Below are 15394 nucleotides of genomic sequence, written 5' to 3'. Positions count from 1 at the left end.
ACCATTTCTGTTACTAGATGTTTGTTAGTTCATCTTTAGCTTACAAAAAAATCACGAGCAAAGTGACAAGCAAAGACATTCTGTGCAATAAAAATTCACATAGATTCCAAACAGTAAATACGTTTGTTTCCTCTTTCACTTTTCAGGAATTGCAGCCCAGAGGACGACAGTTCGGTCAGCTGACGAGGACAGGAACGTGTGGTCGTGGGGGTGCCACCTACACTGGATCACCTTGTCCCAGTGCTCCCCCGCCAGTGTTTGAGGGAGGGGCTTCGTCAGGTCACCTGGGGTCAGTAAAAACGTCCAGATGGTTAATGGTGTGTAGGACTCAATAGCGTCATTTAAAATAACACTTCCTGGTACCTTGTAGGTCGCTGATGATGATTTTGTTGTCATAGGAACCGGTGAGGAGATGATGGGCCCCGGGTGAGAAACGCACAGAGCGAATGTCGCTGCTGTGGGGGCGGCAGGTCTGGACGATGCGTCCTCCTCTGATGTCATACAGCATGCAGGTGCTGTCTTCCTGCCCGGTGGCCAACAGGCGGCCGCTGGGATCCACGGCAACAGAAGCAACTGCACTTCCTGTTTAATTTACAGGGACACTTCCTGAATCCAACTGAGGTGGCAGACAATTTTTTATTTTTGAAATTTCACATTAAATGATGATAAGAGCTATCATTACTAATTATAGCCACATCTTTATTCTGTAATTGAGTACTGCTGGATCATTTGTTTTAAATCTGTTTAAACCTGTAAGCCCCTCCCTCTGTTCCAGATCCCACCCCTGCAAATGTTGTCATGTCAGCTCACTGATGTCACTAACAAAACCCTCCGCAGTCAGGATCCTACTCACCTGATCCATGCAGAGTTGTGCCTACCACTCGGACACAGCTGGGCACCCGCAGGTCCCAGAACCGGACCGTCTTGTCCTGTGAGCCTGACGCGACCATCCAGCCTCCCCATGAGTACAGCGTCAGAATGTGACCTGTTCAAATTCCATCATTTGTTTTTATTTTAACCATATTTACATACCTTAATGTAGCACAGTGGCCGCTGAAAAGCCGACCTACCAGTGTGACCACTCAGGGCATGAAGGCCTTGTCCTCTCTGACAGTCGGTGGTGTAGATGTTGCAGTCCCCGGCCCCGGCGCTGATCAAGATGGACCCTCCGCTCTCTGGGCCCTCCATGAAGGCCAGGTCTCTTATAGTGCCATCGTGCATGCTGAACTCTAGGTCTGGGCCTACATCAGAGGAGCTTTTAACATGCGCAGAATACACACAGCAAATGATCAAAAACAAAAGAACCAGCACCTGTGGCATTGCATGTGTCTGCATTAAAAGGCAGCACTTTGACGTATTTATCATTGGAGCCAGTAGCCAGCAGCTGTCCGCAGTGGCTCCACGCCACGCAGTAGATGGAGCCCTTGTGGTGTTTGTTGCGTCTGAAGCGCACTGCCGGCTGCTTGACTGAACCGCTGCAGGAGGAAACCAGCCGCAGACAAAAAATAAAAAAAATAAATAAAATGTGCATAACTTTGAACTTTGACATGCTCTGCTTCCTCATCATTTGCAACAACATCTACCTGGTGTTTGGTGTTTCTGCGTATGCACAAACTCTCAGAGTTTTAGAGTTAGACCCCACAGCATAAAGAGCTCCGGACGGATGAAAAGCCACCGCGCGCACCGCCTGAGTGTCCTCCAGCTGGCTCACCCTCACAAACTGGCTTTTGGATTTTCCTGGCTGCACAAGATCAGAGAAGTTAACTTTTACACTGAGCAGGGACTTGATCCACTACAGCCTCACGTTCACAGAATACAGAACGGATGCAGGCCGGAATCCGTGCTCCGGTCCGCGTCTGTTCTGCACTCGGTGTAAATGAGGCTGATCGTGGAACTTATTTAAAGATGATGATCTTGGTCAGATTTACCTCGTGCGTGTTTCGTGTTGCAGACAAGCCAGAATCATCAGACGCTCTGATCCTTTCAGCACTGATAACAACGCACATTTTTATTTAGAAATCCTAAAAATGTGTTTCATTTTCCTAATCAGTAAATTCTTATTAAAGCAGGAACAGCATGTAAAATCAAATACGAGATGGGTCCCACCTCCGACTTTTAGGGACTGAAGATTCATTGGGTGAACACGTGGCGTGATTTCCAGAGCTGATCTGGGAGCTGCTGCTAACCCCAGCTGTTTTGTCCTTTGGCGGTCCTTTCTCTGGGTTTGGGTGATCATTTGTCATCCTGGGACCTGAAGTGCTGCTGTTTCTCGTCGGGCCGTTCCACTGCTGGCCCAGGTGTTTCATCACTTCATCTCCTTTGGGATCGATGCCGACGTTCATCTCCTCCAGCTTTTGGATGGATCTGGAACCAAAGACATAACCTGTAGCGCTGCTGGACCATTCCTCGTCACCGATGCAGATTCTGGATCTTCTCACCTGCTGAGGAATGCCTCGGTGAGGTTTTGCTGGGCTCCGTCCTGCGGCCTGACGCCGCCCTCCAGCAGCATCTGCTGATAAAGCTGCCTCTGCTGCTGCTTCTGTTCCAAGTGCTGCTGCACACGGAGTCGCTGCCTGTAATACTCCTGGATGTGCTCCGTGGAATCCCGACACTGGACACAAACACACACACAGAGTTGGTCTGACACAGCAGGGTACCGGAAGTATTAGTAGAAATCCTACATTTTTTTGTTTGTTTATTTTGTGACCTGTTAGGATATTCATTCATTATCCCTCATAAAACTTTTTTAAAGAGCCACCACCATCAACTTTTCAACTTCCAAGGCCTTGTCCTCCATCATCCATCCCATAAACAAGCGTTCAAGGCCCTCGTTATTGCACCCCAGTCCCGTTCCAAACACACACACACACACACACACACACACACACACACACACACACACACACACACACACACAAGTAACCAATCTCATCCCAAAGTGCTTTGCTGCCTTAGACAGCAGACAGGATGCATAAAGATGAGCGACGATGGAAGCAGCAGGGCATCCTGGGAATGACCACACATCAAATCAGGTTAGGTGATCTACACCGCCCACAGTGATGCAGGAGGACTGAGGAGACAGTGTCCCAAGGACAGGTGTGTGTCCCAAGGACAGGTGTGTGACCCATGGACAGGTGTGTGACCCATGGACAGGTGTGTGTCCCAAGGACAGGTGTGTGTCCCAAGGACAGGTGTGTGACCCATGGACAGGTGTGTGACCCATGGACAGGTGTGTGTCCCAAGGACAGGTGTGTGACCCATGGACAGGTGTGTGACCCATGGACAGGTGTGTGTCCCATGGACAGGTGTGTGACCCATGGACAGGTGTGTGTCCCATGGACAGGTGTGTGACCCATGGACAGGTGTGTGTCCCATGGACAGGTGTGTGTCCCAAGGACAGGTGTGTGACCCATGGACAGGTGTGTGACCCATGGACAGGTGTGTGTCCCAAGGACAGGTGTGTGACCCATGGACAGGTGTGTGTCCCAAGGACAGGTGTGTGTCCCATGGACAGGTGTGTGACCCATGGACAGGTGTGTGTCCCATGGACAGGTGTGTGTCCCAAGGACAGGTGTGTGACCCATGGACAGGTGTGTGTCCCAAGGACAGGTGTGTGACCCATGGACAGGTGTGTGACCCATGGACAGGTGTGTGTCCCATGGACAGGTGTGTGACCCATGGACAGGTGTGTGTCCCAAGGACAGGTGTGTGACCCATAGACAGGTGTGTGACCCATGGACAGGTGTGTGTCCCATGGACAGGTGTGTGACCCATGGACAGGTGTGTGTCCCATGGACAGGTGTGTGACCCATGGACAGGTGTGTGTCCCATGGACAGGTGTGTGACTCATGGACAGGTGTGTGTCCCATGGACAGGTGTGTGACCCATGGACAGGTGTGTGACCCATGGACAGGTGTGTGTCCCATGGACAGGTGTGTGACCCATGGACAGGTGTGTGTCCCAAGGACAGGTGTGTGACCCATGGACAGGTGTGTGACCCATGGACAGGTGTGTGTCCCATGGACAGGTGTGTGACCCATGGACAGGTGTGTGACCCATGGACAGGTGTGTGTCCCATGGACAGGTGTGTGACCCATGGACAGGTGTGTGTCCCATGGACAGGTGTGTGACCCATGGACAGGTGTGTGTCCCATGGACAGGTGTGTGTCCCATGGACAGGTGTGTGACCCATGGACAGGTGTGTGACCCATGGACAGGTGTGTGTCCCATGGACAGGTGTGTGACCCATGGACAGGTGTGTGTCCCATGGACAGGTGTGTGACCCATGGACAGGTGTGTGTCCCATGGACAGGTGTGTGACCCATGGACAGGTGTGTGTCCCATGGACAGGTGTGTGACCCATGGACAGGTGTGTGTCCCATGGACAGGTGTGTGACCCATGGACAGGTGTGTGTCCCATGGACAGGTGTGTGACCCATGGACAGGTGTGTGTCCCATGGACAGGTGTGTGACCCATGGACAGGTGTGTGTCCCATGGACAGGTGTGTGTCCCATGGACAGGTGTGTGACCCATGGACAGGTGTGTGTCCCATGGACAGGTGTGTGACCCATGGACAGGTGTGTGTCCCATGGACAGGTGTGTGTCCCATGGACAGGTGTGTGACCCATGGACAGGTGTGTGACCCATGGACAGGTGTGTGTCCCATGGGCAGGTGTGTGACCCATGGACAGGTGTGTGTCCCATGGACAGGTGTGTGACCCATGGACAGGTGTGTGTCCCATGGACAGGTGTGTGTCCCAAGGACAGGTGTGTGACCCATGGACAGGTGTGTGACCCATGGACAGGTGTGTGTCCCAAGGACAGGTGTGTGACCCATGGACAGGTGTGTGTCCCATGGACAGGTGTGTGTCCCAAGGACAGGTGTGTGTCCCATGGACAGGTGTGTGACCCATGGACAGGTGTGTGTCCCATGGACAGGTGTGTGTCCCAAGGACAGGTGTGTGACCCATGGACAGGTGTGTGTCCCAAGGACAGGTGTGTGACCCATGGACAGGTGTGTGTCCCATGGACAGGTGTGTGACCCATGGACAGGTGTGTGACCCATGGACAGGTGTGTGACCCATGGACAGGTGTGTGTCCCAAGGACAGGTGTGTGACCCATGGACAGGTGTGTGACCCATGGACAGGTGTGTGTCCCATGGACAGGTGTGTGACCCATGGACAGGTGTGTGTCCCATGGACAGGTGTGTGACCCATGGACAGGTGTGTGTCCCATGGACAGGTGTGTGACTCATGGACAGGTGTGTGTCCCATGGACAGGTGTGTGACCCATGGACAGGTGTGTGTCCCATGGACAGGTGTGTGTCCCATGGACAGGTGTGTGACCCATGGACAGGTGTGTGTCCCATGGACAGGTGTGTGACCCATGGACAGGTGTGTGTCCCATGGACAGGTGTGTGTCCCATGGACAGGTGTGTGACCCATGGACAGGTGTGTGTCCCATGGACAGGTGTGTGACCCATGGACAGGTGTGTGACCCATGGACAGGTGTGTGTCCCATGGACAGGTGTGTGACCCATGGACAGGTGTGTGACCCATGGACAGGTGTGTGACCCATGGACAGGTGTGTGTCCCATGGACAGGTGTGTGACCCATGGACAGGTGTGTGGGAGAATTCAGACAAGATGTAAAACGCTGTTGAGCTACTGAACAGTTCAGGAGGGTTCAGCTCTACAGCAGACTAACTTTGGCTCGTGTGTGTGTGTGTGTGTGTGTGTGTGTGTGTGTGTGTGTGTGTGTGTGTGTGTGTGTGTGTGTGTGTGTGTGTGTGTGTGTGTGTGTGTGTGTGTGTGTGTGTGTGTGTGCGCGCGTGCGTGTGTGTGGGTGTGTGGGTGTGTGTGGGTGTGTGTGGGTGTGTGTGTGTTCTGTCTTCTCAAACCCCCAGTGAGTCATGACAGATAGCTGCTCACACTGAGCGAGGTGCTGTTAGGAGGCTTCTTCCTGTTGAAAGGGAGTTTTCCTCTTCACTGTCACCACATGCTTGCTCAGTATGAGGATTGCTCCAGATAAATCTGCTGGGTTTCCTTACATAGGAAACTTTTAAACTCAGTGGAATAATAAGTAAGTTCAACTGGAATGTTTACTTTGTAATGTGCCTTGAGACGAGATGTGAAGTGATTTGAAATGAGTTTTCTCTGCAGGGTGTCTGGGCTCTCCCTTTGATAGGGTGAGAAGCTCGGTCATCTGAGAGGGGCTCGGAGTAGATCTGCTGCTCCTCCACATCGAGAGGAGCCAGTTGAGGTGGCTCTGGCATCTGGTTAAGATGCCTATTGGACACTTCCCTGGTGAGGTTTTCCAGGCACATCCAGCTGGGAGACGACCTAAAGGAAGACCTCGGACACACTGGAGGGACTATGTCTCTCAGCTGGCCAGGGAACGCCTAAGGATTCCCCTGGAGGAGCTAGCCCAAGTGATGGGGAGAGGGAAGTCTGGGCCTCCCTGCTCAGACTAGATAGGTGGATGAAAATGGATAGATGGATGGATGGAATTGATTTGAAACATAACTTTTTGATTTTGAAGACTAAAACCTGACCTACGACACCGAAATTCTTTTGTTACCTCCTGTGTTTCTGTGCTGCTGGGTGGTCCTCCATCTTTTCCAGGAGTCAGAGGAGTACGTTTGACATCGGGTCCATCCACCAACCCCTGTGGAGGCTTCCTGAACACAGGAAAATACATCTTCTGAATCCAAATCCAACTTTATTAATAATACACCTTGACGAACCACGGAGGAAGTACATTGACCATGACGCTCTGTCAGTGTGCTACAGGACAGATGTAGCTATATCGTAGCTCATCACCATCAGTGTGTGAATGGATGAATGATACACTGTAGTGTGAAGCACTTTGGAGTCCCCTGACTCTGAAAGGTGCTATACACGTGTGGGTCATTTATCATGATAAAAATGATATGCATGTGTGACAGCATTTCATTTAAAATATAGTCAAATTTTTATTTATACTTTTATCGATCAAATTAAGGAATTTATTTATATATAGCAGCTGGGGGGGGGGGGGGGGTGAAAGCAACACAGCAATACTAACAAACAGCTACAATTAACATCTCTTATGGTGTTAAAAGCCATGGAGAAGAGACAGGCAGCGGCCAAATGTTATTTCAACGGTTTAAAGTATTAAACGTATAAAAAAGGATGCAGCAGCGTGAAAAGCAGATGTGATGTGGAAACTGAATGACTATATTAGGTATATCCAGCAGGTGGCGCCAGAACTCCAGTTTGTTTATTTAGTGAAATGATGTAACGCTGCCACCCACTGCAGTTCATCAATAACTTAAGAACTAAGTTTTAGAGCTGCACCAAAAGGTCATCTGGAGAAAGGAATCGACCAGTTGGGTTAAAGATTTAGTAAAAAATCCTCCCAAGCAGGTAGAGCGGGTTGTCCAGTAATCTGAGGGTTGTAGGACTGATCCCAGCTCCCAGCAGAAAATGCTGCTGTTGTGTCCTTGGGCAAGACACTTAACCCTCCTTACCTGCTGGTGGTGGTCTAAGGGACTGCTGGCGACAGTGCTCTGCAGCCTTGCCTCTGTCAGTGCAGCTGTGGCTACCATGTAGCTCATCACCACCAGTGTGTGAATGGATGAATGAAACACTGTAGTGTAAAGCACTTTGGAGTCCTCTGACTCTGAAAGGCTCTGTACAAGTGCGGGTCATTTATCATTTAGGCCAGTCTTTGCAAAATAGTGATGATGGTTCTTTGAGACAAAGCAGAATTGGTTCAAATCTGTGTTGGCAGGTCAGAACTGTGCATGAATTGGAAATCGGTATTGGCCCTAAGTACCAGAATCTGCAGTTCTACTAATTATGAAAATAAAAAAGTTCTAATATTTGTCTGTAAACTTAATCTGTCCATTAAAATATTGTGTTTAAGATTTAGATCTTATGTTCTTTTAAAAAAAAGAAACAATTCCAAAAGTTTTACGAACAACAAAAGACGATTTTGTATTTTAAATTGAAAAATATATAATTTATTTTAAAAAATTTAAATGATATCTAAGAAGCACTGAACCAGAGCTCCAAACTACAAAATCAAAACAGGTTTGGCCCAGTTTTGTGCCTTACCTCTCAGGTGAATCATCCTGCTGATGCGCATTATTCTCCACGAGGCTGCGGCTGAGAGCCGACGTCGTGTTCGTCTCCATGCCCCTCTTGTCCTGCGCTGCCAGGCCGGAGGACAGGCCGTCCAGCGCTGGGTTGAGGGATCTGGACATGTAGGTATCGGCTGAATGAGGTCTCTGGTGAAAGGGTGAGGTAGGGCACGGGGACAGGCGGTTGATCAGTGGAGTGAGGAGGTCGGCGTGTCCGGCCTTGCTGGGCTTCACCAGGCGGTCCACATGGATGTTGAGGGTCTTCTGCTCGAAGGCGCAGGTGAAAGCGCTCGAGGAAAGGTTCTGCAGCCAGGAGAGCAGTGACAAATCCAGCTCGTCACAGCCGTTCCCGCAGAGCAAATCCACGCCGAGCAACACCTCGCCCTCTCTGATCTCCTCACCCGTGGCTTTGCTCTGAAAAACACAGATACGGGTAAACCCGCCATGATTTCAGGCATGTCCCGCAAACTTTTAGCTCCATTTCAGGAAAAATCTGAATCAGAAATTTAAAAGAAGTGTCAAGAAACTGCAACTATCTTGTCAGATTTAGAGAGGGAGAACCTGACACCTGACAGAACTCGACGCAGCACTCGTAGAGGATCCCTTTGATGAGCAGCTGGAAGAGGCGATTCCCACTCGCCCTGAAGCCCGCCTCACTCAGCTTCCTGTCTGCAGGGATGAACTCAGCCACCATAGCACACGCCTCCTCGAAGCAGTGCACACGCGCCGTGCTCGGGTTCCAGTCCTTGAACTCGGCGTGGTGGGTGAGGCGCGGCAGGGTGAGGAGGAGGCACAACGTGCTGTAGTCTTCTTTGGTTGGGCAGAACTCCTCCAGACAGTGGAGGCACTTGACTGCCTCCTGCATGCTGAGCTCCAGCTGTAGTTGGAAGATACATTCTGATGATGTGATCCACTCCAACTACAAAACTCCGCATGTTCATTCATTCTCTACGTACATTATGAGGATCCTCAGCAGCTGACATGGCGTTGTTTACACACAAAGCTTCCAGGAACTTCTGCTTCAGGATGATGTAACGAAACCTACAAATAATAGACACACTTCAAGATGTTTCCTAGTGTTATTTTCTTCTAATGTCGGTGTAAACTTGGTGGATCGTACCGTTTCTTGTCAAACTTGTCCATTCCTTCTAGAGGCTGTATAAACTGCATCACCTCCTCCCACTGACCATCCAGAATAAGTTGCCTGGTAAAAGTTAACAGTGGGACAAGTCAACTCCGTCACACTCATAAAAACTAACCTCCAGCGTGTCCTCACAGGTGTGCTGTCATACCTGAGAAAGAGCATGTCATCAGAGTAGAGGCCATTAATCACGCCGCTCTCCTTCTCTAAAGCCAGCATGCTGATGTGCAGCTTCCTGGAGTTCAGGAAGTCCAGGATCACCTTCATCACCTCCGCCTCCTTGATGTTGATGGTCTCCTCTGCTGTCATGACTGCAGATGTATGACGGCAGCTGGTAGCTCACTGGAAAACAAATACAGGTGCTTAGCTGGCAGGGCTTCTCGGGAATCATTGTGCAATTATGAGGTGTGCTCGTGTCTCACTGATGTGTGTAGTAGTAAATGGTGCCTTTCAGTAATAGACCCTTTGCATGTCGCACTGCTTATGGAAACGCCTCTTTTGCCAAGATGGACATCAAAAGAACAACAAGCATGCCCTAAACTCCTATGAAGCTGTTCATCGTATACGTTTGATGGAGACAGAAGATAACAATGGACAGCAGCTCACAATCAAACGGACTAGCAGCCCTCAAAGTATTTGCAGATCTGCAGCGAACCGTTTTTCTGGGTAAGACTGACACTCGTATATTTCATGAGTAAGATGGTGATGGAGCTGAAATGGCAAATGTGATATATTTATATTAATCATCTGGTATTGATAATCTTATGATTCATTATGGTGGACGTGTGTGAATTACTAGATACTGATAACACTGTTCCAGTTTAGGACTACGTGTGTTAAAATGACATGATTTATTAGCATGATGAGCTTTGCTGTTATAAGATTTCTTGTCCTGGTGTGAGTCAGCTAGACTAGAAAGCTAGACAGACAGCAGCTGAAACAAAATGATTTTGCCCTGCATGTCGCTCTGGCCACGATCCGTAGGAGCCTCAGCAGGTCCACCACTGGCCAGATCGGTGTTGTGTTACGCCAGTCACAGCGACAAATACAAAGACAGCGGCGACAGCTCGAAGGAAATAGCTTTGGCATCTTGAGAGCAGATAGAGGTACTTAAGTCATTTATGTAGAAGAAGTAGCATTTGTGTCTTCAACGGTATGTAGTGATCTGTACTGTTGACTGGTATCTGTAGCGGTGAGTAGACCACGTTGTTTGTTGTCCAGTAGCAAGTGGAGACAGTCTGAAAGACAACAGTGGATTCTGCCCCACTAAGCTCTGTGGGACTCGTGGCCAGACAATATCAATCAGCTTGATTTGTGAAGCAAATTTAAAAACAGTAATCAAAGTGCTGAACAGTGTTTAGGAAAGCCACATTCACATATATAGGATGGCTTGCCAGACTAAGAGTAAGCGGCAGGTCTCAGGGACCCAGCCAGGGACAAATAAGTGGTAGGGATCGGGACTTTTTTAGGCTTTTTAAATCAGCTTTAATGTAAAGTGAAATGTTGTTTATCACATGTTGGTATAAACAGTGTGGGATGAATTCTGGCAAAGTCACAGACTTGATCAAATCAGTGAGCACAGCAGCTGGAAGAAGGTAAAGGTCGATTTCTCAGCTAGCTAACGCTAACTTTTGAAAAAAAAATAAAATTAAAAAAAGCAGCAGATGAGCCCCACCGAGATGCTGCTTCTAGTGAACTGGGCTACAATTAGCAGAAGTAACAATAGACAGGCATAAAAAACATCTGAGTCACATTTTGGTCTTCGTTAAATACTTTAACTTTGACGTCCAACATGACGGACCCACATGATCAGACATAAATGAATAAGGGCCAATATGCCTCAGGGGCGTGTCCAGGGAGTGGACTGGGGTAGCACATGCCACCCTTAGAATCTGATTGGCCACCCCAGGTGCCACCCTACTAAGTTCCAGTTTAAATTGACTTTACATTGTTGACAAAAGGCTTGAGTTGTAAACTCCAAAAATAGTGTGTGGTAGCATGCACCTTTAACATTGTCTTCTAGCCCAGGCCTACAGAACATTTCTGTAGTATTAATATTATTATTTTTTTCATATTCACAAAAATAGTATTTAGAGTCCCACTCAACTCCAGTTGGTGGCAATAATGCAACTAGAAGTGACTTGCTAACCACCACAAAACTCAAAGATGAATAGAAAACAATGGTGATTGTGTAATGTGAAACTCCAAAATTCACTAGAAAGTAAATAAATAAATAAACGTCAATGACTTGATTATTATTATTATTCTGAGCTACTACAGCAATCAATTTCCCTCTGGGATTAATAAAGTATTTTTGAATTGAAACGATTTGTGTAAATAAATAAATAAGCATAACCATTGGTGCCACTCATGCATAAACAAGTGCCCCACATGGGCCACCCCATTTTAAAAGTCCTGGACACGGCTCTGATATGCATATGAAGTAACAAACCTGTTATTGAATCTGATACAGTCTCTGTTTCTCCGAACTGAGGCTGTTTTAAAAGGTATCTCTATCAGGTAAAATTCGGTTTATAAACTTTCAACTGAAACCCAGGTTAAAATTAATGAACTGTAAAAAAGACCACTTCTAAACTTGATCTGCAATGGTTACATTAATAATCCTCATCAGTGAGTGCAACTGAGCAAGAAAGGGATTTTCATATTTAGCTTTGGGCGATAAATGGTTAAAAGTTTACAATCGCAGGTTTAACGAAACGAAGGAGTCGCGGTTCTGCTTGGAGAGCTTGTAAAAAGCTGGCGGAGCTGGGACGGAGGTGACACCGCCTGGCCCAGTCCGGTCCCTCCCCACATCCACCGGTCCGTCCGCGGCCCACATCTGACATTCCCCAGGCAGGCAGCACCTTGTTATCACGACAGCATCTACGATCTTGACTCGGCCCAACTGAAGACAGACAAACGTTTGTCGTTGACGCCGAGCCAGACCGACCCACCGCAGCTTGGATCCGTGCCAGCGTCCTCACCTGCCAGTCAGCGACACGCCGCACCAAAGCCTCTCCTCTCCCGCTGCGGAGTGGATACGCGACGGCGTTCCCGAAGATGCAGACAGGTGTGGGAACGGTGTGCGTTAAATGTCCGGAACTGCTCCTCTCTGCGTTATTCCATGTACACAGCTCACGGTTGCCATGCGGACGGACGCAGACGTAAACCACCAATCCACTGACGTGATGACACCCAGTGGTCACACCTACAGCACTATATATATATATATGTGTGTGTGTGTGTGTATATATAAACAATATTAATAAATATTAAAATAAAATAAAAGTTGAAATAAAAAAATATCCAAATACATTTAGACATGGTCAGTTTAATTTCCTCAAATATGTATTTGTTTCCCCATTGATTCGTTTTATTTTTCATTTTTTCTCACATTTTATTTATTTATTTTGGCAGGAAGACTCCTCCATAAAATTAGAGCGCTATTGTAGAACTGCAATGTCAGAATTGACTTTATAAAATGTATTAACAATTACAAAAACAATTCATTAGGGGACCAGACCATTTGGTGGCTGGTGAGTACTGTCAGACAAGTTGGCCCAAAAATTTCTTGATTATGACCGGATAATACTCTAAAGGCACCTTCAAATCAACACCAACATGGTTGGACTTGATGCTCTGTAAGCTGGCCATAGAAGCACCTCTTTAATGGGCTCAGGGGATAGGTTATCAATTCAAACCCAAGCGTCATTTAGGTCAGTCGTACTCCTACCTCAGCTCAGAGCCAAACCCTACAGATGCAGGTGTCTGACTGGAACAGGTGAGCATCACAGTAAATCACAGTGGAGAAAACTCAGCTTGAAATTTTGTGTTTCTTATGCACTTTTTCTGCTCCAAAGCATGAAAGTTAGCAAACCAAACATTCAAAGACCAATAAGGTTGCTAATTCATATTTATATGGAATATCACATCTTATTGATCAGTCAGTAAAAGTAGCCACTTCCATCACGTTGCAGCAATAAAATATGGAGAAAAAAATGTCTGTTGTTAAAATTGGCCCAGTTTTGCTTATCGGACCGATACCGATATAAAACAACTACGGCCGATACCGCTATTGATGCATCTCTAGTATTTTTATTTTAGAATGCTCTAGTTTAGAAATATAGCTCTCCTAATCCTCCCTCCATGTTTACAGGGAAAGCCAAAGAAAGTGGAGCCTATCCAGCTACCTGTCCCTCTACTCGGATGGTTTTCCGAACACATCCAACCAGACCTACAGCAGCAGGTTGTTGCTGACCAGACTGGACGGGTCGCTGTTCTGGTCCAAAACACATCAACTCGACCCTCAGATGTCCAGAGGGGAGTCAACAAACGTCTCAGAGTGGAGCTCTGCTCATGTTAAAGGATCTTTGTTAGGAGTGTGCACCCCCACAATGTTACATCAAAACAACCAGCTCAGCCACATTATTTATTTTGGCACATTCAGAACCTCATATGTGTGTGTGTGTGTGTGTGTGCATGTTCTGACCATGTGTGTTTGTGTGTGTTCTGACCATGTGTGTCCACCAAGACAGTGATGCAAAAGGGGCTAGCCTCTCGAAAAGAAGACCACAGCAACCTCCCTGAGCAGAACCCAGTATCCATCACTTTGGCAGATCTAATCTTTAGGTGTTTGAATCGCGCATTGTCCAACCATGTGTTATTATCAGGAGGAGAGGGAGAATGTTTAAGTTGTTAGCAGAAGTTTGCAAGCTGAAGGCCCCCTCCATCAGGCCATGCTTTATATGTGAGAAGAAGGATCTTAAAATCTGTTCTGAATTTAACAGGTAGCCAATGTAGGGAAGCTAAGACAGGAGAGATATGATCTCTCTTTTTAATTCTCATCAGAACTCTAGCTGCAGCATTTTGGACAAGCTGAAGACTTTTAACTACATTCTGTGGACTTCTTGAGAGTAATGAATTACAGTAATCCAGTCTTGATGTAATAAATGCATGAACTAGTTTTTCAGCATCACTCCTGGAAGGATACTTCTAATCTTAGCAATTTTCCGAAGGTGGAAAAAGGAAATCCTACAAACCTGTTTAACTTGGGATTTGAATGACATGTCCTGGTCAAAGATAACATCAAGGTTCCTTACTTTGTTCTCGGAGATTAATGTAATGCCATTCAGGTCAGGTGATTGACTAAGCAATTTCCTTTTCTGAATTTCAGGTCCAAAGATGAGAACTTCAGTCTTGTCTTGATTTAAAAGCAAAAAGTTTTGAGTCATCCAATATTTTATGTCTTCTAGACAAGCCTGTAATCTAACTAACCAATTAGGTTAATCAGGGCTAATGGATAACTGAGTATCGTCAGCATAACAGTGGAAGTTTATCCCATGCTGTCTAATGATTTTACCAATTGAAGCATATACATAGTAAAAACGATTGGTCCAAGCATTGAACCCTGTGATACTCCACAAGTAACCTTGGAGTATGAAGATGATTTGTCATGTACATTTACTAAATGAATTCTATCAGACAGGTAGGATTTAAACCAGCCTAGCACTGTTCCTTTGATCCCTACAACATGTTCAGGTCTTTCTAAAAGAACATTGTGATCTACTGTGTCAAAGGCAGCACTGAGATCTAACAAGACTAGAACAGACACAAGATTCTTATCTGAGGCTATGAGAATATCATTTGTAACTTTCACTAATGCAGTTTCAGTGCTGTGATACTCTCTAAAACCAGACTGGAATTCCTCAAACAGATCATTTGTGTTTAAATGTTCACATACTTGGATGGCCACTATTTTCTCCAGGACTTTGGATAAACATCGAAGGTTAGATATTGGTCTATAAGTGATTGGGTCATCTGGATCCAGAGGAGGCTTCTTAAGTAAAAGTTTGATTACAGCAACCTTAAAATCATGTGGTACATATCCATTTACCAATGATATATTGATTATATGTAGAATGGGGGCAGTAACCAAATGAAATGCATCTTTAAATAATTTGGTTGAGATAAGATCTAAAATGCAAGTAGAAGGTTTAGATGAAGCTTTTTCTCTACAACGGGTTATTTTTATAACGTAACTCACGTGATCGAGGACCACTGTAATGAGCACAGATCTGATCAACAAGCCATCAACCTTTCCGCACAGAGTGAACAAAGAGCAATAACT

General features: G+C 46.9%; 1 protein-coding gene across 1 annotated transcript; it reads right to left on the bottom strand.

Annotated features, from left to right (window-relative positions):
- LOC107392772 (WD repeat-containing protein 47) lies at positions 1 to 12414 on the bottom strand. Its single transcript, XM_015970749.3, has 16 exons — positions 12252 to 12414; positions 9419 to 9609; positions 9247 to 9330; positions 9083 to 9167; positions 8695 to 9003; positions 8101 to 8540; positions 6581 to 6680; positions 2439 to 2611; positions 2107 to 2364; positions 1929 to 1989; positions 1584 to 1741; positions 1312 to 1475; positions 1071 to 1241; positions 854 to 985; positions 364 to 582; positions 1 to 284 (listed from the first exon to the last, which is right to left on the bottom strand). Exons 2-16 carry the CDS (start codon positions 9574 to 9576, stop codon positions 136 to 138), a joined length of 2661 nt encoding a protein of 886 aa, XP_015826235.3. The 5' UTR covers positions 9577 to 9609; positions 12252 to 12414; the 3' UTR covers positions 1 to 135.
- Positions 12415 to 15394: the final 2980 nt, after the last annotated feature.

The sequence above is a fragment of the Nothobranchius furzeri genome, chromosome 8, assembly GCF_043380555.1.
Source record: "Nothobranchius furzeri strain GRZ-AD chromosome 8, NfurGRZ-RIMD1, whole genome shotgun sequence".
Taxonomy (NCBI): Eukaryota; Metazoa; Chordata; class Actinopteri; order Cyprinodontiformes; family Nothobranchiidae; genus Nothobranchius; species Nothobranchius furzeri.
Note: the sequence above shows the minus strand (reverse complement) of the source record. Positions and strands in the feature narration are given on the sequence as shown.

Coding starts and splice junctions, on each gene's coding strand:
- LOC107392772 (XM_015970749.3), bottom strand. CDS start 9,576: ATGACAGCAGAGGAGACCATCAACATCAAGGAGGCGGAGGTGATGAAG. Junction 1,990..2,106: donor TCAGTCCCTAAAAGTCGGAG/GTGGGACCCATC, acceptor CGTTGTTATCAG/TGCTGAAAGGATCAGAGCGT. Junction 583..853: donor CACAACTCTGCATGGATCAG/GTGAGTAGGATC, acceptor TAAATTAAACAG/GAAGTGCAGTTGCTTCTGTT.